This window comes from Lissotriton vulgaris, chromosome 5 (genome assembly GCF_964263255.1).
Source record: "Lissotriton vulgaris chromosome 5, aLisVul1.2, whole genome shotgun sequence".
Lineage (NCBI taxonomy): Eukaryota > Metazoa > Chordata > Amphibia > Caudata > Salamandridae > Lissotriton > Lissotriton vulgaris.
This window is the reverse complement of record NC_141693.1, coordinates 330724461-330747390: the sequence shown is the minus strand read 5'-3', so window position 1 is coordinate 330747390 and position 22930 is coordinate 330724461. Positions and strand designations below refer to the sequence as shown.

The 22930-nt window shown below is 45.3% G+C and overlaps 1 protein-coding gene across 1 annotated transcript in view; it reads right to left on the bottom strand.

Moving 5' to 3' along the window:
• Positions 1–22930, bottom strand: part of EMC1 (ER membrane protein complex subunit 1) — a 307425-nt gene that overhangs the window by 90040 nt on the left and 194455 nt on the right. The window contains exons 19-20 of the mRNA XM_086921577.1: positions 6735–6908; positions 3468–3678 (exon numbers count right to left, since the gene is read on the bottom strand). Of these exons, the coding sequence (XP_086777703.1) occupies positions 3468–3678; positions 6735–6908 (385 nt within the window). The remainder of the gene's footprint in view (positions 1–3467; positions 3679–6734; positions 6909–22930) is intronic.

The window sequence follows — 22930 nt, the reverse complement described above, 5'->3', positions numbered from 1 at the left end:
TTATAGTTTGAACTGTGGTGGCGTTGGAGCTGGTGCGGGCGGTCAGTGCTGGTTGGCGGCTGTGTCCGCATCACGTCCATGAATTGGTGTTAAGCTAATAATAAAAGCAGTTCTACAAATTACTGCCTACGCGTTTTCTTCACAACAATGGCGACGATGGCGCATAAACCCAAAGAGAACCCACGAATTTAAGAATTTGGATGTCGAGTGGAAAATTTGAAGAATTAAAAATGAAACAATAAGGCCAGCTACCACCGCATCCGATGTAAGTTTAATTTTACGTTTGAAAGTTAAATCAACGTAATTGTAAAAGACTGTAATGGAGTGAACTAAGTTAAGGATCGGATGCCGCTGAGTAAATGCAAATAGTGAATTGACGTAAGGTGATTGCAACCGGAGAAGCTTACGCCAGAGGATTTTAAACTGGAAGTAAACCGAGTGATTACTAAAGTACTGATACTATCGATACTGCATATCGGAATGAATTTAAACTGATGCTGTGAATCGGATTGTGACAAGGAATGAAACTGATGCCATGAATCAGATTGAATTTGACAAGGAAGGAACTTATTGCTGATGTGTGGTTAAAAGGGAAAGAAAAACTTTCAGAGTATTGAAGTTGTATCTGGAAGAGAAGTCATCCATCGTGCGAGGATTTAATTGAAAGATCATTACGTAAAAGGAAATAGCAGTACCTGTCGTTGGAATTAGCATTTTATAAAAGCAGGAACGTTCCGCAGAAGAGCGTTCGGTGGACGCTGCTCACGGCATCACTAAGAACGTTCTACAGAGGAGTGTTCAGCATCGCGCAAAACGACGTAAGGGTTACGCTTTAGATCAGGATACGTGACTCCATTTTGTCGGTTTGTTAGCGCGTTACTAAGCAACCGTGGCAGCGCAAGGTCACGCATCGAGTAGTTGAATGAACAACAGCAAAAAGACACGTCGGAGCTCAAAGCCGATCTACCCGAGCGTGATTAGAGACTCTAGGAGGTTATTCAACGGTATTACTTTATCAGTGATACACACACTGTGTATCATTTTAAGAATTCACTCATCTGTGATACGCACTTTATTAGTCACGCTGTGCGTCATATTTTACTGACTTATTCATTGAGCTTATTAAAGTTGGATTTATTGTTTTATTTGAATTTTCGTTTTCCCTGTATTTATATTACGTGAGAACTCACTCTAGATACACATATGGCAACTGCTACGATGAATTTGCCAGCGCCACAGCCATTTCTAATTAGGGATGGGGAAGTATCAAGTCAGAGATGGGAGGAATGGAGGGATTATCTAGTGAATTATTTAGAAACGTTCGAGAGCAAGGAGTTGACCGCTGAAAGGAAGAAGAAGATACTTTTACATTGTCTGTGACCAGGGGGATTAAGGGTTTATAATAGGATAGAGAAAAAAATGCTAGTGGGGGGATGTTTTTACACGAGCAATAGACGATCTAAATGCTTATTTTGCCCCCACGGTATGTAAGGCTGTACACAGACTCAATTTTTTTCATCGGAAACAAGAGGCAAACGAAAAGATAGAAGATTATATTTGCTTCTTTGAGAAGGCTAGCGTTATCTTGCAGTTTTGGCGCTATTGAAGAGGATTTGATTCGCGATCAAATTGTGATGCACTGTAATAACAGTGGATTACAAGATAAGCTGTGGGTGAATGGGGATGCTAGTCTAAGGGAAATATCAGCAATTGTTAGCAAAGCCGAGTTGACTACTAGGTGTGCTAAGACCGTAGTTAATAAGGTAAAGGGAGAGAACAGTGATGAGATAATTAAGATAATTAGGGCACCTGTCCAAAACAAGAGAGCAGAAATTAAATAGGAAGGACCTTAAGGGCAATGCCACAGCTTTTGAACATAAGGGTGAATGTTTTCGCTGCGGTAGCTCCTCGCATTTTGCTAATGACAAAAGATGCCCTGCTTTGGGTCAAACTTGTGCCTATTGCAAGATGACCAGACATTTTGCAAGGGCATGCAAGAATAAATAAGTAGGGTGCATTGTGGAGCAGTGTGATGAGGAGGATGACTGCGGGGAGCAAGAGTTTAGTAATGAGGTAATTTCTTATGTATGTGAAGATATTGACAACGACTGTGACATTAACATTGTGTAGGTTTAGGGTTTAATTGGAATTTTGTTGTTTTGTTTAGGTAAACTAGGAAAGGTATTAAGTAAGTATAGCACAGGGAGTTTTAGTGTGTATTTTAATTTGTTTGATTTTGTTCTATGAAGGGGGAGAAGTGTAGGGTTTGTGTTTTGTGTGTGTGTGTGTGTCGTGTTTGTTTTTGTGTTGTTGTTGTAAAGAGGGGAGAAGTGTTGTGTCTGTGTCTCAAGCCCTGTTCATCATATGTCTGGGCTCGAGCACAGCTGTTCATTATATTTCCGGGCTCGAGCTCTGCTGTGTTCTTGTGCTTGTGCGTACTGTCTTGATGTTATAGTTTGAACTGTGGTGGCGTTGGAGCGGGTGCGGGCGGTCAGTGCTGGTTGGCGGCTGTGTCCGCACCACGTCCATGAATTGGGGTTATGCCAATAATAAAAGCAGTTCTACAAATTACTGCCTACACGTTTTCTTCACAACACATTGCAACCTGATCACAGGTATAGACAACCATTAGTCCAGTAGAAGGGCGCTGAAGCTTCTACACATGGCTCAGTCAAAAACGGAGAATTCAGGTCTTCCTACAAACAAATTCAATACTGCAATTTATGTCCACTGACTGGATGCTAATGTTAGATGTGAGACATCCAGTGATGGAGGGCCAAGTGATCATCACTAAAGATTAAGAAATGTACAGCCTTCACTTTCACTCATTCAGAAAGAGCAGATATTTAAGTCCCTAAGTTAGTCGGCAAAACTGAAGATCCCAACTCATCAACTTCACCACCTCAAAAATAAAGTCACAGGAATACCACATGCTAAAGACGAAGGTATTATTTTAACAGTAATGGGAACATAAATACTCAGCTGATTCCCCTCCCACCCGACCCCGAATGGACAATAGCAGATCTTTAACTTTGCACATGAGCCTCAGAAATAGCAGGCATAGTAACTCCAAAACGCAGTTTCCTACAACTAACTATGAAGGAGGAACATCTGGAAAAGAAATCAGGGACTCGATATGAGCATGTGAATGGTTCAACTGCAACCTTCCCATAAAGCCACTCGCTTAAGCATGGCACAGTGGAAAACATGTCATCACAAACGATAGGAAACTACTTGAGTCAAGAAAGGGTTAATGTGATTTAGCCCAGAGTAGAGAGGTGGCTAGAAGAGCAGGACAGAGAAGAACTAATATACTAATGTACAGTTAAGTAGCCAGTTTAACAGGAACAATGCAAATGTAATGCTAATGTAGGCCCTTCTATATCCTGTACTTTAAGATTACATTTGAAATTTTAGACTGCACACAAACATATAAGAGATGTGTACCCAAACATTTGTGTACTCACAGAGAACATGCCGGCTCGTTATGCCTCGCTCAGTGATCGTGGCCTCCATGGCACTGATGGCAGATGGGAAGATATACGACTGCTGCAGAACATGAGGCATGTGCGGGTGGTCAAGGGAACTAAAGGCTGTTGTATTGTACTGCTCCATCCCCTCAAAGAGCTCCAGCACCGTCAGCTCGTTTCGGCGGGACTTTGTGTTCCAGAACTGGTACTAGGGAAAACAGGAGAGGGAGTTTGTGAACCAAGAAGATCGGGAAACGCTGTGCTGCATATTTGACGCTGTACATCCACCCACAGCACTTAGTACATCCAAGGATCATCACAGGTATCAGAGGCAATAGGACAAGTGTAATCTCTGCTCATTAACAGCTAGTGGGACTTGCAAGAGGAGTTTGGGTGCACAATGAGTAAGAGAAAAGTAATGGCCAACAAAGAAAAGTACTTTTCCTGAAAATGTAGTTTTGGATAAGTATTTGATATTTCAGTAGGTTTTTCCTCTTAGGGGTAATATAGACCAATCAGGATCTGGAAGATTTTTCACCAGAGTTCCTACCCGGAAGTATGCGATGCCCAAGCAGCTCTGATTGCAAGTTGGAAACGTCACTTCTGGAAGTAATGTAGCGAAGCAAGGGCAAAACAGACAAACTTAAACAACTAAAAGGAAAATGTCACTTGCCCTGGAAGAATCTGTTCGGGCCATGTGCTCCTGTAGATTCACATGCTGTGCATACTCAGGATATCTAGAGTTGGGTTCAGACGTGTGCAACTTGGTTTTGTTAGAAGATGTTTTTTTGAGTCACAAGGTATACTGACTCCACCTATTGCTGGTAACGCGCATAGGCATTGGCTCCGTTAGATTGTTTTCTGTGTACAAAGGCTAAGGATGTAGATGGAGCATACGGATACGGAAGAGATGACCATGCAAAGTAAAGGTAAAAGATAACACCATCTGCAGCAACTCCAGGCGACCAGGGATGATCTTGGGCACATGTGAATCTACATCACTACATGCCACAAACAGATGCTTTCAGGGTAACATTTTCAGTTCCTACCATGTGTAGCTGTAGATACACATGCTGTACATAGACTGCAATGCAATCCACCCAAATGCAGTGGCTTAGCCTGAGGATGTTCTAGAAGATTGAAAAACTGTACGCAGGTCAGCTTGGTCAATATTTGCTTGCGTTCGGGCCAACACATCTAGATAGCTTTGTTTGGTAAATCTGTCAGGGGTAGACCATAGCTGCATTGCAGATGTCCGCTTAAGGAATGTTACCCAAAAAGTCACTGAGGCCTCGCTCTTACAAATTGAGTGGAGTCTGGGAGGGACAGGCAGGGGTCTTTTGGCTCTGGCATAACAGGTCTGTATTTATTGAGCCATCGTTTAACACCTGCTTTACAAAGAGCCTGCCCCTTGCGTTGTTTAGAGAAAGACACAAAGATCTGTTGTGTCTAATGGAATGGTTTTGTTCTGTCAATGTACTAAATCCAAGTATCCAAAGAATGCAAAGCACGTTCCGGTACAGTTTCTGGATATTGAAAGAACACTGGGCGTTCTATTCATTGGTTAAAATGAAAGCTAGAGACTACCTTAGGCAGGAATTTAGAGTTGTTCTTAGGACTACCCTATTGTGATGCACCTGGAAGAAATTTTCTCCCAAAGTAAGAGCATGCATTTCACTGACATGCCTGAGGGAGGCTATAAGGAAAGCCACTTTCCGGGAAAGGAACGAAAATGGGCAAGACTGAAGGGGCTCAAAAGGAGCCCATTAGTCTAGTGAGTACTATGTTAAGGTTCAACAAAGCAGTGGGAGGCGTCCATTGTGGAATGACACATTTGAGGTCTTCCACCTGAATGACTGGGATTCTGAAAAGTGAGATGTGTTGCCTATTTTGTAGGTAAGCATCCACCGAATCTGATAGATGTATAGACAAGGCCCAGCTTCTGTAGAAGTACCTCATGAATGTGAACAAAATTAAGTTGAACATGTCCAGGTCCCACATTGGATGATGGCAGGAGTATGCATAGCATGTGAATCTACAGCTACACATGCCAAAATAAAGTTACAAACATAACCTCAATCAGAGTGGCGCTACTTGTCGAGCCATCAGTAGTGCTCGATATATTTACGCTATACGTTGATGGCCTCCGGCTTGGTAAGAGCATGCCATGTTTGTGTGGGCACTGGGGCCTCGGTAAATTATGACCACAGCTGCCTAGCAGTAACTTATTTTGGCATACTGTAAAAATAGCCCTTCTCCAAGTCCAAACAACTCAGAGGCGTTTTGTATGGTTATAAAATAGCCCATTGGGTAGAGGTCGGACATTAGGATCTGTCCCAGACAGGTTTCTCAAGGGCCCCAAAGGGCTCAAACGCCAAGGTTTTCTGACCAACATGGTTTCTCACTAAATTCAGTGCTTTTAACAAAAATTAAACCTGTAAGAAAAAGCCTAAGGAAATTCCGAACCCCAGCAGGTTTGCCAAGCGGAAAAAGGAATCAAAGGCAGTGTCTCATTTATAGAATTGCTATCTGGCTTTCAGCAGTGAATCTACTACATCGTGTTTCGAGCCACCAGCGCTGGGTAGGGGGGACTGTTGAAAAGTTTTCTGGCTCCACTATGAAGCCTTTGGATATTTACTCTAGGTTGTATGAAGGGTTATCTGTTAGAAATTGTATGCTGCATTTGTTTTCCACACTGTAAGAAAATATTTGACAGAAAGATAGGTTTTAAGAAAGTGGAAGACAAGGACTACTATGTGCAGATGCTCGTCACTGCAAATGCCATTATTTTAAGACTAAAGGAAATTCAAGTGAAGGAATATCATAATAAAATACAAGCCACAGCAAGTGAAAGCAAAGTTAGGACAAGGAAAAGTACAGACATTCCTAGTGAAAAGATACAGATGTCTTCAGCTGGACCAAGCATGTTAAGCAATTTCATTGTTTGGGTCAAGGAGAGTCACATACTAGACGTATCAAGTGAAGACAGATGGCAGACCGACCCAGTAACCAAACAATTACAAAGAAACACATACAAGACATGAAAGTAAGGAAATGAGTATGTTTATTTTAGGTGGGAAGGTGGAAGTTTGATAGACCAGGAGGAGAAGCTTGTTTGACACAGTCATGACTCACATTGTAGATACTAGACTGAATCAGTGAGGGACATGGGGAAGACAGTTGGCACACAGCATGCAGAGAACATCTTGGAACACACTCAAAGAAAAGCGATATTAGGTAAGGTCTACTGTCATGCTCACTTACCAGCACCCAGTTCTCAGCGTGTATGATGTGCACAGGACCCTTGGCCTTCCGCTGAACAGAGGAGTGAATAATGCGCCCAGTAACACTGTCAATAAGATATATCCCAATGAAAGCGCGTTCATGGTGTAGGTCTGTGCTTTCAGTCACCACTGCTAGTAGGTTGGGGTTCAGGTACTGAGAGGAGAGATGAAGCAATGAAAACCATGGATTGATAGAGGTGTTCAATATGTTCATCTAGGATAAATGCAAACTAAAACACATCCATACAACTACACAAGAGGTTTCTTTAAAGAAATTTCAATAACCCAACACTACTTTTTCTGGAGACAATTTGACTTTACTGGTTCAAATGAGACCCCATCTGAAACAAGATTAAGATGAGCTATTTGCAATCTACTAAACTGCATTTGGTAGAAGTGGACTTAGCCAATGAATCATCTTAATATTAGTTCAAATAGAGAACAATGTTTCACCAATTTGCAGTCACTGCAGGAGACATTTGCTTTCCCCTGAAGGCGAGACCTCAAATGCTTCAGTCTTCCCAACATGAGACAAGCCCAGGAAATGTCTGTTTTATTGCTTTTTGCTTCCCTGGAATAAGTTTGAAGTTCAATAAATTAATTACACCTACGAGATCAAAGTAAACAATGCATATTTTGGACACCTTTCACCAGTGCTGGTGGAATGTCACCCTCCCTCCCCTCTGTTAATGTACACCAAACACCATTGCTAAGATTCTTTCTAAGATTACATCCTACGTCTCCAGCCAAGGATTCATACTTTGCTCAGTTTGATAGATGCAGGTGAGGTTAAAGTGCAAACACAAGACGGGCATCCAACAGAGAGCCCTCGATGGAAGCATGTGACAAGCTGGTACATACACTTTGTTGAAGGCAGATGGTGTTCGATGTGTTATCCAAACAGTGTAAATAAGATAATGTCTACATGACATAACCAATGAAACTTTCACTCACGTTAGAACAAAACATTTGCCAAGTGAATAGAGTACAACAGTTGGACTTAACATCTACAGAACACCATGCAGATTTGGCAAAAGCCTTCTGCTGGGAATGCCAAGGGTTGTGTATGATGCTTCAGGCAATGCATGCTCTTGCATTAATGAGAAGTCTATTGAATTTGTGAAATGAAGAGCCTCTCAATAGATTAGTCTATGGAGAACATTACTGGAAGGACTCCAGCAGAAGGCCTATTACAATTTTTTTCGACAGACGCCCCATGCTTCATTTTGATGCAGACCTATAAATGTTGAGTATTTAAAAGTACAACAAAATCATATGGATGAAAGTAGCTATGAGACATAGACGCCTAATTGTATGTTCCTTAAGATGTGGTGAAATAATACACAGTTTGTGCGACTCAGAACACATGCAAGGTCTAAGTTTGAATTGACAACTGTGCAGAGTTTGCACGAAGACACAAGCTCTCTAGAACAGGGTGAACTAGCTTATCACCTTAGTGCGATGGGTGAACTCTGGGTAACAAGTGTTGGGTAACAAGTGTTTGGTAACCATAACACAACAACTTTTAAAACACGCTCTTGGTGGAGTTCCGGCTCCGACAAAAATTAAAACCTTTATTTGTGGTTCTGACTCTCAATGTCAAACCACAGGTTCAAAGACAGTCCTATTTTAATACGAAAATTACCACCCTGGAGATTAAACAATTTCCAAAACCAGCGTCAGAGTAATCACAGGAAAGGATTTAACAGGAAGATATTAGTTCAGAATATAAAGATCTAGAACCAGTGTCAACTCCCAGTTTTTTTTGGAACAAACTATTTGGAAAAAGATTCCAGAACTTTCATTTTTTAGACCCCATTATATCGCCCCTAAAATAATACGCTTTTGATCCTCTTATTTAAGTGCGGGCACAAGCCTTTGAAATTGGAGTGTGGCTGAGGGAAAGATCATTGTTTGTTAACTTCAGGATCCATTACTCATGATGTGTGCCCATCTCTAATAAAAACAGTACTTGAGTAAGCACTGGAGATGAACGCTCCAAGGTGACTAACAGAGCAACACGTACCCTTAAAAGGAAGATTTTTATTCTGGCATTGTCAAAGTTGTTGGAACCACACACAGAATTGTTAAGTTTTAAGTAAAAGCTCCACATATAGTTTGAAGCCAACAAAGGATTTACAATCCGAGGGCAGCTCAATTGTCTATCTGGCTAAAATACCAAAAAGTCAAATGATTAGTAGAGTCAGAAAGAAAGAGTTCCATATATGTATATTGTCAGATGCATAATGATTATCACTAAAGGGGAGGAAACAAAACTCAGGAATATCTCCTCCTAACACAAGGTGTTCTGGGTAATAAAACAGTGCCAGTCTGTACAGAGTATGGCCTCAAGTCTGTACCTAATGTGAAAAGAATATAAGGCCACTCTGCAGATAACTTTAATCTAAAAGGATGGAGAGCCCACACCATCCGATTACACTTGATTATAGGACCTCCACACAAATTCATGACATCTTCCAACTTATGTGGGCTCAACTTATCTATGCCAATTTGTCTGTTAATCGAGTAAGGCAACAAAAAGGTGAGAACATGGTTATAAGTACTTTCTAACTGACAAGTTTATTCAGGTTAGTGGATGGTATGGTTAAAAAAAGACTGCAGGGGGCTAATTTGACAATGCTAGGAGGTGGACAAGTTTCAGCCTGGAGAAAAAAAAACACCTACTTCAGAGTCCACTGGCTTTGAGGACCTTATCCCTTTCTGTGAAACTATTGGTGGCGTCAGTCTGAACAATTACTGATTTCAAAACTGCCTACACCATATGGATTCTATTTCCAACTCTCCAATACTACACCCCCCCCCCCCCAAAGCAAACTGAGAATGAGCTGCCTAAAGCTTTCAGCCTTCATAGAAAGAAACTAAGAACAAGTTACTTACCTCCAGTGATAATCTTTCTAGTGGATACACTATCAAACTGCAGATTCCTCACCACAGAATTCTCCCCACGCATCAGATTGGATCTGGAAATAAGTCTCCATCAATGATCCTGCGGGCAGCACAGTGGTGCTGTGCAGCTTTGTAGCATCCCAGAAGTGATGGAGTGGAGCTGCATGTAGGAGACCCCCCTGCATGCAGGAGTCATTTTCTAAATTATCCCCTTTTTGTGCCCTCAAAAAAAAGGTGCTAATGAATGCAGAAGAACACTACTTCAGAATTTTCTTTAGATGTTACAAAGAGACACAATACATAACAGGGTGGTGTGAGGGCAGTGAGGAATCTGTGGTTTAGATAAGAGTATTCACCAGAAAGTGCCTTACATAAGGTAAGTAACTTGTTTTCTGATGGGTACTTCTAACTGCAGATTCCTCCTCTTAGACTGGATACAAAAGCAGTACCCCCCGAAGTCAAAGGTCTGTAGAATTGAAAAAGCCCTGTGTATAAAAATGCCCTTCTGCTGGACCTGGCTGTCAAGCCAGTAGTGCTTTGTTAACATATACAATGACACCCATATCACGGCCTGCGGATTGAAGGATCGGCACTCCACCAGCCGAGGCTGTGGCAGCCTTGGTAGAATGGGCTCTCAGACCTTCCTGCGGCTGCTTTTTGGCCTGTGCACATTGGATCTTGGTGCAGAGGACTATCCATCTCTACAGAGTCCTCTTCTGCAGTCTTTCCTTTCTTCGCTCAGGATAACTGCCCACAAAAAGCTAATTGTCGTCGGTGTTCTTTGGTACAACCAATGTGAAAACTTAAATCCCTTTATGGGGGACCAGCCAATGGAGCCTCCCCATCGCTTTCAATGAGTGAGGGGGAGAAAAGAACGCTGGCAGAGTGATGGATAGCCCAACAGACTAGAGTCACAACTTTTAATGAGAATGCCGCCCATATTCTCTACACCAAACGTGACTGGGGAAAAAGGTGGTGTATTTTGGTTGCATTCAAAGTACTCGGTGCTCCCTCACGCAATGAGGTGACAATCGCTAAAAAGATAGACAAAGACAGGAGAAGCAACAGGCAACTATGGATCAGCTTCAAGGTAGTACACATTAGAAATGTCAAGACCAAGTTAAGGGCCAATTGTATGACTTGGGAGGAAAAATTTGTGTCAAATCTTTACTAAATCTCATCACAAGTGATTTAAACAAGGATAGTTGGTTCAATAAGCATAGATATGCCGAAACATAACATTTAATAGAGGCCACTGAAAGGCCTGGCTGGGCTATAGATCAAATAAACAAAAGAACATTTGCGGACTTACAAATCCCACGCCAGAACACAGATTTGTCCCAGTACTTGGCATAAATGGATTTTGAGTAACCATGCCTGGTGGCAAGGATGACATCCACTACCTTATGCGACAGTTTAAAGGCAGTCAATTGCTGCTGCTAATTCTACATACATGTAGGTGTAGATTGCACAGATTCAGTTTAAGGACTCAGCCTTGTTACTGTGAGAAAAGATCCTCCGAAAGTGATAGTCTGATCGGAGGACAGATGCTCATGCTCAGAAGTTCTGGATACCACATTCATAACCTAATCTGGAGAAACTAGGATGACTTGGGCCCGATCATTCTTAATCCTCTTCAGATCTCAGGGCAAGAGGGGCAGGGGTTGGAAGGCGTATAGGATTCCTGTTTTCCTTTTCAGCTGAGATGCATCTCCTAACAAGTGTTCTAGCAGAAACTCCAACATGCAATAACTTCCCACATTGGGAGTTCCATGGTGGTGAAAAGATCTAGCTAGGGTATTCCACGCTGTTGGAAGATGCTCTGAACCATAAGTGATCCACCACACACTGCCTGCTTCAATTGCCTTTGCTGATATTTAGGGATGCTGCCAGGTGGTTCACAATCTGTGAAATGCCCCTACACTCAAACCAATTCCAGAGGAGCAGAGCAACCTGGTGCGGGAGCAAAGACCAGCTGCATGCAGCTTGTTGCAGTAACGCATGGCAGTCGAGTTATCCATGAGAACTTGCATCAGCCTCCCTTTGGTGGATGGCAGTAAGGGCTTCAGATTGAGTAGAAAATCAGAGTTGACTGATGTTGGTTTGTGATGCCTGGCTATCTGCCAATTCAACGGTGGGCAGAACAGGGCCTCAGCTAAGTGCTTATCATCTTATCAGTACAGGCCTTGTAAAAGAGGAGAAATAACTCAGAAGTAGATGGATCAGGCTGCAGAATATCCATAAGGAATGTTTCAGTTTCAAGTGAAGGCAGCTGTTCATATAGGGCTTCAGCTGCCTGCCTGCCACTGCACAGGAGAAACACTCTTTCATTGATGACCCATGTGGGGGGAGTCATACAATGTCTCTTGGGAGGTATTAAGCCCATTGGTCTCTTCTAAACCCATGTAAACGCTATCATTAAGTTGTGAGGGAGAGATAACCATCCCTATCTCCACCATCTTCATCATCATTCCCATCCGGAGGGGTCACTTGTTAAGAATCAGTGCAAAAATTATAATGAAGTCCCTGCTGGCATGTATTTTCTGGTAGAGGCATTGGGTCACAATGAGAATGAATAACGACCAGTTGCGGTTTCGTAATTTCGTAACTTGACAACTGTGGCGATGGAGCCAAAGTTTATTTGGTGTACTTCCGGCGTCATTGCTACCGGAGTGGACATTAAAGGACCCGGCTTAGATTTTGGAGCCGAAATGTAAATCTATACCTGAGTGAATACAGGCCTGAAACAGAGGCCCGGGGATCAGACAGCTAAGGTAGGATCCACTGGCGAGGATCCTAATGGATCCCATTGGCAGGAACACAACTTGACCTCCTGTTCCTTGTGCCTGAAAGCATACCAGAGGAAGCTGGAATAGCATCAAAAACTGCAGCATGACCTACTTGAAGGCTTCAATCTTCTGTGGTGTTGCAGAGGACCTAAAAAACTTTGGCATATCAGGATCAGTTAGTGATTCACTGCTGCGACCAAAGACAAAGAGGGAGACTAATTCACTATGACATTGTAGCACCTACTCTTTATACAGAGTGGTTGGATTGGGTTGAGTTCTCTTTCTTTTTTTTTTGCGTTTGTGCTCTGACTTCGATTTGGACTTACTGGAGCACTTTCGCCACGTGTGGGAATGGCTTTGAGAGCAGGATCGAGTCCGGGATCGAGACTTGGAGCAGAAGTGTTACTTAAGCAAAGGCTGCAATGTCTTAGTTTGAGCAATGTACTGCTTAAGATTCTGGTTCCCGGATCCCAGTGCATAAGGGTGCATTTAACACAGGACTTAAAGAGTGGCAACCCAAACTTGTACACACCTTGCGTGGTTCCCTGACTGACATCTGTTTTTCTACAGTCAAAGAATGGATTGAAAGGGGACATCATTCCCTAACACTCTTGAATTGATATGTAAGTTGTAGGAAGGCCAATTAAATTTGGAGCGGTGAGCTGGATCCACACCGAAAGTCACAGAAAGAAAGCAACTGACGCCAGCATATGGTAGTAGCTCTTTTACGCAGCTCTGATCTATCACTTCCTGGAGGTACAGTGCCATCATTGAGTCGCACAGTGCAACCTAGCGGCATGCTGAAGAAAGGTTTTTAGAGCCAGTCTGGCACCTGGGGAGTGTTCTATGGTGAGGAATCTACAGATTGAAGTATCCATCAGAAAGAAACTGTTGCCTAATGACAACTTACTGCCTTCGCTGAAGGAAAAAATCTTCTCATATGCAAATAAGATTTTGTCTAGGTTGGAACACAAAATCTGCACCAACAGCAACATGTGACCACATTATTACCACAGTGAATTCAAGTGGATTAGCTGCTGGAGTGGCTTCCGTCCTTTCTGCTGCCTTTCATACTGTCCAGCATCCTACATACCTTTGGAGACGCGATTCTACAGGAAGAGAAGGCACTGTACTGCAGTGGATTGCCTCCTTGCTCTCTAAAAGGGGAGAGGATGTAGCCTTACGGCTAGAGTGGTCGACCTCGAAGCTGGGGAACCGGGTTAGAGTCTCTGCAACAACACTCAATATTCTGTGATTCTGGGCAAATCGCTTAATCTTCCTGTGCCTACCAAAAATGAATGTGTCCTTCTGTAACGAAACTGGTGTTCCTGTCAAGCGCTCTGATACCCGATGTCATGGGTCTAGTTTGAGCTATATAAAACTAAGAAAAAAAAAAAAAAGGATCCCATACATCACTGCGCCCTTTCTGCGCTTTCCCTCAACCTCCCACTCTTCTTCCAAGGCCATCTGCAGGAGATAATCTACTCCTCCAACCTCAACTGCTGCAATTATTAACACTCCTAAAACTTGCAAAGCTATCGGATTTAGATTATTTGGATGCCATCTTCCAATGTCTTAGCTGTTCGCCATTCGATGCTAATGCAACACCTCAACCAAAACAAAGCTAACACCTTTCGGAGACAACAATTTCATGATCTCTGGCGCCCTTTCGAGCACCACTCTCTGACGTAGATATAGGTGCTATATTTTTCACTCGGATAATATACCTTTAATTATTCAACCTCAACTAAATAACACACAGGAGAACTGGTAGCTGGAGGTTTAACAATTACCTATTACAAGACCCCATCATTAGACAAGACTGAAAACATCAAGAATACTTACAAAATAATTATATGTTAGAAATGCCTGGGGCAACACTTTTGGGGGCACTGCAATTAGTTATGTGGGGATACTGTATAACAGCAGTGTCTGCTAAGAAGGCGAAAATGAGAAGGTCAGTAGAACCAAGTTAGAGGCCCAACTTAAAGATTTTGAATACAATATATGGAAAAGTCCTGGCACAGGGGTTCACAAATCCTAGTCCTCGATTATGATAAAGCAGAACATGCCATGCAATGTATCAAACAATTTTACATATCCGGTAGCAAAGCAGGGAAACTGCTAGTTGCCTAAGTAAAAGGGAGAACTGCATCCACTAGAATAACGAAAAAAAGAAAATAAAAGCAGAGGGTAGACTGGTAGAAAAGAATGGAGAGGTAAGCAGCGCACCTATGGAATAGCAGAAAGACCTGCCCAATAATATCATCATTGCAACATATACTGCACACTTGAGCATCCCACAGCACAAGAGCTCCCCACAAGCATCAACAATGGTCTATGCACTTTAGTGAGCAGTGTGGGGGTGGGGGGGGCACACTGCACCAGCCATGTGTTTGTATTAGTCAGTTTCCTGATGTTAGCACGGCTGTAAGTAATTGTGGAGTGGTTGCCAAATGTCATGTGTGCAAGAGGAGGGGGGCTTCAAGGAAGCATATGCTTCACTAATAATGTTGCAAAAGGGTAACCTTAGAAGCCATCCATCCACTGTCCGGGTGCGGCAATTGCCCCAATGTAGACCTAGCTCGTGTTTGGCCACCAGAAGATCCATTGTGGAACATCACGTACATGACCCAATAATGCAAGTAGTGTGTCGGGCTGCACCATAAACCCCACCATTAGGTGGGCAAACAACAATCCATAACTCACCTATGTGCTTACACATCCTAGTCAGGTGGGCAAAGGCAGCATCAACAGCACGGCACCTAGGACTGCCTGAGGACCTGGAGGGATCCAATTAAGCCAAAAAAAAGAGGTGTGGTGCATGTGCGTCTTAAGAATTTAAAGTGAATCAATTTAGGTCTGTGGTTGGCGGAAATCCATTTGATTTGTAGACAGCAAAAATACTAGATTTTATCTGGCAGAAGCTGGTATAACTTGTGCTCCCTTAGGTCTCTGAGATGGCCATCTCTAACAGGGAGAAGAATCAAGCTGACACTAAGGAGTGCAGAAACTAAGTGTCCATCATCTGCCTGTGTTATCAAATTGGTGAGAGGAGTGAACTCAGCAGGGGCTGTGGGATAAGTGGAGAGCTGAGTGCGCAGTGTGCTATGTAAGGGCCACCAAACAAAATGGTCCACAGGGGTAGCCTCAGTAAAGTGTGTGCTATCATCATGCAAGAGGACATGTTCCTCCCGGAACAGATCTCCAAGTGTGCACAGTGCAGGTCGTGTTCATGTGGTTTTGACAATGGCTTCCAATGTAGGAGGCAGTCATTGATTATACGCAAGAGGCAGGGCGGTAGAGTACAATAGTTTCTCCCCTAGGAGTCTGAGGAGGTTTTTTCCATGTCCAGAAGGTGGTGGAGAGAGTCTGGTTGTCCACAGGGGCCAAAGGAAGCCAGGTTGAGAGAAGTGCATGTAGCGGGATCTGTCCCAGCTGGTTGCGCTCCTATCTGTCGTAGGGGATTTGTGCATCTCTGTGGTACCAGTGGTACGGATAGTGACACTGGGCCGCTAGGTAGTAGAGCTGAAAATGAGGAACTTCGAGACCACTACACTTGTAGGAAAGCACTAGCCTTTCCCACCCCACTCACGACCAGCCCATATCAACCTCAACAAGCTCTTCAGTATTACAAAAAAAAATTAGTAAGAGGGATAAGGATATTAAAAAAAAAAAGTTTAAAAAAGCGAGAGAGGGGGCGTGGCTAGCAGCCATCTATGGCGGCGGTGTAATAGAGGAGCTCAGAGGGGAAGGCGGCCCTACCACATAAATCCGGTCAAATATCCGAACAATCTTCATCACCGGGGGCGTGCTCTGCATTCCAGGATCAAGAGGCACCGTCCGGTGAAATCCCGATCAAGCAATGTTGCCGGATAGCGGGTAAGACGCATCCTCTCCAGCAGCGGCCTACAGGCAGAACTGAGACGCCGCACTACAGTCCCCGCCAGCCCGACCGGAAGTGAGGGCCGGACGGGAGAGATCACCGGAAGCTGACCCAGCGGTCTAAGAAAGGAGCTGCCCTTGCTGTCACCGGACCCGGTCAGCTGGTAGGACATCATAAGTCCTACATAGACCCCGAACGGCACTACCGAGGCTGCTGGGCGCGTCGGGGGTCAGCGAGAGAGTGAAGGCGACGCACGAGAGTCTCCGACGGGCCCGCGACACGCAGAACAGACGGCAGAGCACAGAGAGAGAGAGAGAGGGCCTCGTCAGAGTCCTACACGGCGTCGGCACACCTCCCCTGCCTTCCAATCTGCCACGACACCACGGAGGGCTGCCCTCCCCTGCCGGACACCATATTAAGCATCAGGGGTAAGAGGCACGGTGACGGGAGTGGGCGTTTGCCAGCGCCGATGATCACAGGCCTGGGCCTACTCGGAATCGCCGGATATGCCACAAGGTACCCTCAAGGCAACACCATGCCAGGAATGAACGTGGAGCTACTCGCCACAATCTAGGCTGCTCCGGGAACTAAACACGACGCAGGGACCCCCATTAACCTCAGCCTATGCCTCTTGGACATAGTGGTTCGAACTGTGCCACTGCAAAAGATAACTTGCGGGGAGCTTTGCGGCCTTGTGACGGCCCGGTAGCGGCCTCCCCTGCTGGTGCAGGTGTAACAGTGACCCTGAGATCCGGACGCGCACACATCGCACTGGGGCGGACGCCGGCGATGCCTGTTGAGCAAGATCCCAGTCGCAAAATCACCCGCAGCACTGCCCCCACGCACGATAAGCGAGGCTCCGACCAGCACACAACTCTCAAATTCCAGGCAATCCATGATGCGACCGCAATGGCAGGCAGAGGGCCTAAACACGCCACAGCACAGGCGAGACTTGATAAATTTGCCTATGACAAAAACGCTCTACCGCAAACGGGGGGCCGCCCCTCCACCGTCAAACGTGCAGAGGAAGACACTAGAAGACATAATGCATGCCCTCACCAATGTCCAAACAACGGTAGTATCGATTTCCACGGATGTTAATCTTCTGCGTGCAGACTTCCATAAAATGGCGGAGCGTGTGAAGCAGGTTGAAGTGGTCACAAAGTCCCTAGTAGAGGACACCTCAGACCTGCAGCGAGCAATGGAGCGCATGGAAACCGCGAACAAACACCTCAGGGAACAACTGGACGATCAGGAAGGGCGCTCTAGGCGCAACAACGGTCGCATAATTGGAGTGCCAGAGACGGAAGGCAGGCGAGCGATGGACCTCTACATTGAGGATCTTATTAAAACCAATCTCCAACCCAAAGGTCTCTCGCATTTCTTTTCGGTGGAGAGAGCACACAGAGTCCCGGGTGGGGCACCTAAGCAGGGAGCGGTGCCGAGACCAATATTGGCTCGATTGTTTAATTTCAGAGACCGTGAAGCCATACTTCAAGCGGCCAGGCTGTCGCCACCGATAAAGATACAAAATTCGACGATAGCCTCCTTTCCAGATTATACAGCCGAGGTGTCCCGCCGCAGGAGAACTTTCCTAGATGTAAAAAGGGCATTAAGGGCAAAAGAAATACCCTACTCGATGTTATTCCCGGCGCGCCTACCAGTAATAGCTGAAAAAAAAACCTGGTTCTTTGATACTCCGGATGCTGCTCAAGACTGGCTGGAGGGCTGGCGCCAGGTGGGCACTCCACGCCGGCCCAACGGAACCATAGGGGCGAGGACTTCACAGATGTGCAGACACCGAAAACGCCAGAGGTGGAACACGCATCAGAAGCGGGCTCAGCAAACGAAGAACAGTAACGGCGTCTTAGTAAAATGACTGACTCATAGCACTGGACTATGATTAAACCGGACATGTTGCCCTTTCCTGTATGCCCCTAGAAGCACGGAGGGGCCGCCGCCTCGAAGGGAACCCTAACCCCAGTGAGCAAGTAAGATAGTTTGGGGATGGGTAAAGCACTCTGCAAAGTTGGGGAGGCGGGCGGTTCTATGTCCGTGGAGCAGGGAAGCAGGGAGGAGGGTGGGCAAGGGAGGGGAGTTCTTTCTCCTACATCTCCCAGACGGTGACACCATCATTGGGGGTGACCAACGCAATAATTGACACAACATTAGATAAATTCCCGACTCAACCTCACACTACTGGCCCCTCCAAACTCCGAGGCTTCTTCGAGGCGATGGGTCTATCAGACCTATGGAGAGAGAAACATCCCACTGCATAACAATATACATACCTTTCGACCGTCCACAACAGCCTGTCCCGCATTGACTACTTCCTGATGCTAGGGACCGATACGCACACTATAGATACCGTAGATATCTTGCCCAGGGGAATTTCTGACCACTCTCCAATGGTAATGACTATCTAGCAGGGAGAAGACCCGTAAGAGGATATATCCCATCTACCCCAATTATTTACAAATCCCCCATATTAAGAAAGCACTTAAGACACTGACTACTTACTACTTTGAAGAAAATACAGATTCAGTAGACTCACCCTCGACTCTCTGGGAGGTCTACAAAACGGTCCTGCGGGGCCAAGCGATAGATTCCATCGCGGGCCACAAAAAGTCACGACAGCAACAATTAGCGGAATTAGAATTGTCTTTACACTCTGCAAATGCGGCTCATCTGGCCGATCCCACGGCACAAAATACACATATCCTACAATTGCACCAGCAGCAATACAAAGACCACATTCAACAGCAAGTGCTCACCAACATCTCTTCCACGGCACATAAAATGTATGATGTAGGTGACAAGGCCGGGAAGCTGTTGACTTGGTTAGACAGGAGAGAGGGTTGCTCTACTCCTAGCAATGTACGAAGAAAGCCTCTCACATGGAATACTACCGGTAGACCAAAGAACCGCAACGATAGTGGTGATCCCAAAGCCTGGGAAACCACAGGATGACTGTGCGTCATATCGCCCGATTTCCCTTCTTAATGGGGAGGTGAAAATCCTAGCAAAATTACTAGCTACGAGACTGATGACCCGCCTTCCACAACGGATACACCCGGACCAATCCGGTTTCATGCCCAATAGATGCACAGCGCTTAACCTCAGGCGAGTTCACGGAATTTTAACGCAGGCCCGCTACTGCTGGATCCGGCAGTGATCATTTCCCTCGACACCAAGATGGCGTTTGATATGGTGGAATGGGGGCACCTCTTCGCCGTACTGACGCATATGGGATTTGGACCTAAATTTATTGCATGGGTCCGCCTTCTATACGTCAACCCTGTGGCACAAGTTGCGACCAACGGTCACTTGTCCCGCACATTCCGACTACTGTTTGCCCTGGTCCTGGAACCATTAGCAACATTAATTAGAACAACTCCATTATTGAAGGGTATCGAGTGGACAGAGGGAAGGGAAGATCAAGTGTCGCTCTATGCAGACGACATGTTGGTTTACTTATCAGACCCAGATCGGAGTATACCGGCGCTCCTTGAAATTTGTGATACCTGTGGGAAGACATCGGGCTACACATTAAACTGGTCAAAGTCGGTGATTTACACCTTGAAAGGACCGGCCCCCTTCCTTGCGGAGGATTGCCCTCTATTGCATGCCTCGGGTTTCTTTAAATACCTGGGCATATATGTCACAGCCGACCCGGCGGCATTTGTTGAAAAGAACTTGAAACCCCCCCCTGGAAATTCTACGCAGGGATGTGAAACATTGGGCGACTCTGCCACTGACCCTTCTCGGCAGAGCAGCTCTATACAAAATGATGGCGCTCCTGCGTTTTTTGTATGCTCTTGAAAACACACCTTACCCAGTCTCGCAGAGATATTTTCAACAAGTCACAGCACTAGTCTCTAACTTACTGTGGGATAACCGCGCATGTCAAGCTTAATCAAAGCTGGTATGACGGCGTGATTGCACTACCCAACCTACAAATGTATTATTGGGCGGCACAACTCAAAATTATAAACCAATGGCTACACGCGCCCCAAGAAGACCCAGCATATTGGGCCGACAGAGCCCAATTAGGCACAACTGGCATACTTACGACACTCTATGATAGAAGCAAGGCAAATAATTGATTGGCCCCACGAAACATACGGTCACTTTGTGGCATACAGCTCAGGCGAAACTGGGGTGGACAAATAAGATCACTAAGCTTACCCCGCTCTGGGATACCAAAGCACTGGGACGGCTAAGACTTAGCAGAGGGTTCGCACAATGGGACAGTATCGGCATATCCACAGTGGGTGACCTATGGGACAGGGGGGCGGTGCTCCCGTTCTCGCAACTCCAGCAACAGTACGACCTAGGACCGAACGAACTTTACCACTATGTACAGATCAGACACGCGCTCTTACAGGTCATACCGCCAGAAACCGAACTCCCGGAATTCTCACCGTTAGAAGACAGGCTACTTACGGACTTTATGCAACGTAGGGCAACTTCCCTCACCTATCGTAAATTTCTTAACCTACCAACCCCCACACTGAAATTAAGGGAGAAATGGACGGAAGAGGTGGGGGAAATCGATGACAATGAATGGAATGAAGCGCTGGCGTCCCCTAGAGCGGTGGGAATCTCGGCAAAATTAAGGCTAGTTCAACTCAAGATCCTACATAGGATATACTACACGCGAACTATGCTGCACAAACTGAACAGAACACCACATTCCTTTTGCCTGCGGGGAGGAGGGAACACTGCTCCATACCCTGTGGGACTGCTCCTTGATAGCCGAATACTGGAGACAGGCAATGCGAACAATTTCGCAAGCGCTTGAAATTTCACTAATACCAGAACCACGCAAGTGCATTTTAAACATATGGGAACCTAATGACTTATCCAGATATGGTCAACTGTGGAGCGCGCTGGGCATCATGGTGGCAAAGAGGGACGTAGCACAAAAATGGGGCGCTTCAGAAGTACCGACCCTGACGTTATGGTCCAAGAACATGGACATGCTAATGGTTACGGAACGTACAGTCTATGTCACCAGGGCCAGCCCGCATAAATGGAATAAAATATGGGCACCCTGGAATATATATAGGGGTAACTTATGAGAACCATTACCAGAGGATGATGACACCAGCTCTGATGAAGAAAGTTAGGGCAAAGGTACAACATGAAACACAGCTGGGGGGGAACTGAACCAGATACAGGGGAAAAACAGTGGCACGCATATGGATGTCTACCAAATAGATAATAGAAGGTACTGTCCAGAGCCAGCTTACTATATCGACTACCGGGGAGGAATACCCTGTGTGTAAACATCATGTAATACAGTAAATACAAGTTGTTTTACCTTTCAAAAGTTAGAAAAACCCTAGACCTATACCTTGTCTAGTTCACGACATGCCTGTGTTGTATACACGTAACTTAACTGCGCCGCCGGACCCCATGTATTCATACGCACAATGAACGGATGTTGAATATTACAACGGCCGGCCCCCGGTTTGTAGGCCTTACACTGTATATTTCCAATACTGCGAATAAAGGTCTTTTAAAAAAAAAAAAGCGAGAGAGGACCACCATTTTGACAATGGTGATGCGGCCCTCAATCTGCGTTGTTAGACAATTAATTGACAGCCCGTAGTTAAAATGCAGGACCTGTTCCTTGCTGCAGTGTACATGGATGCCAAGATATTTAATGTTTCCTCGCACCACCGAAGGGGGTATTGCACAACTTAGGAGTTGTAGCCATATTACGCAGGAATAGCTCAGACTTTCCCCAGTTTATTTGGAGCCCAAAGAACAGGCCACATCTTTTGATCTTGCAGAAGGTGTGATTATTGCTTTTTTCCAGTATGTTAGAGCTATTCCACTCTCCAGAGATTGCTTACAAATCAGTCTGAGCACCGGGAAGAGCTCTGTTCCTAAGGCTTTCCATATTTTGTGAGACAGCGGATACAACGGGGAGCCTGAGGAGACACTAAGGGTTATTTTGGTAAAGTCTTCCTCTGATGGTATGTTAAAATGATCAAGGCTGCCAGAAGTCTCTCCCATTTCCTGCTCTTGTTTCTGGGTGGCTAGATACCCCTGAGACATTCCATTTTGATGGCATAATTCCCACTTGTAGCACCTTAATGATTTTGCTGATTTTATCCTCACAAAGGTGGCCAATCCATCACAGATATTGTGTGGGGGTAATCTCCTTTTTTGTGCAGACCGGGTTAGTGGCACAAGTTACTACTTGTGTAACGATATATCTGTAAGAGACATTAGTTAGTGTTAGATTCCTTACCTTAGAATATCCCCAGGCGTCAGACTGGATCCAGAAACTTTTGCGTAGCAATACCCATGCGCGCCGGTAGGCGTCGTCTGCGGCTCCGCGTCCGTCGTCGGCGTCGTGAGCGCCGGGATGACGTCGGAGTACTTAGACGGCGCCCATGCGCGCTGACGTCAGTTCTGACACACAGCTTTTCCGCACCAGATACGCAGAGCCATGATAGAACTAACACTGGTGCCATGAAACTAGGGCCCTGAAAGGGAATGACCTTAACCCTAGATATCGGTTCGCAGAACGGGGAGGATGGGTGGGTCGGTAAGGAATCTATCACTAACTAATGTCTC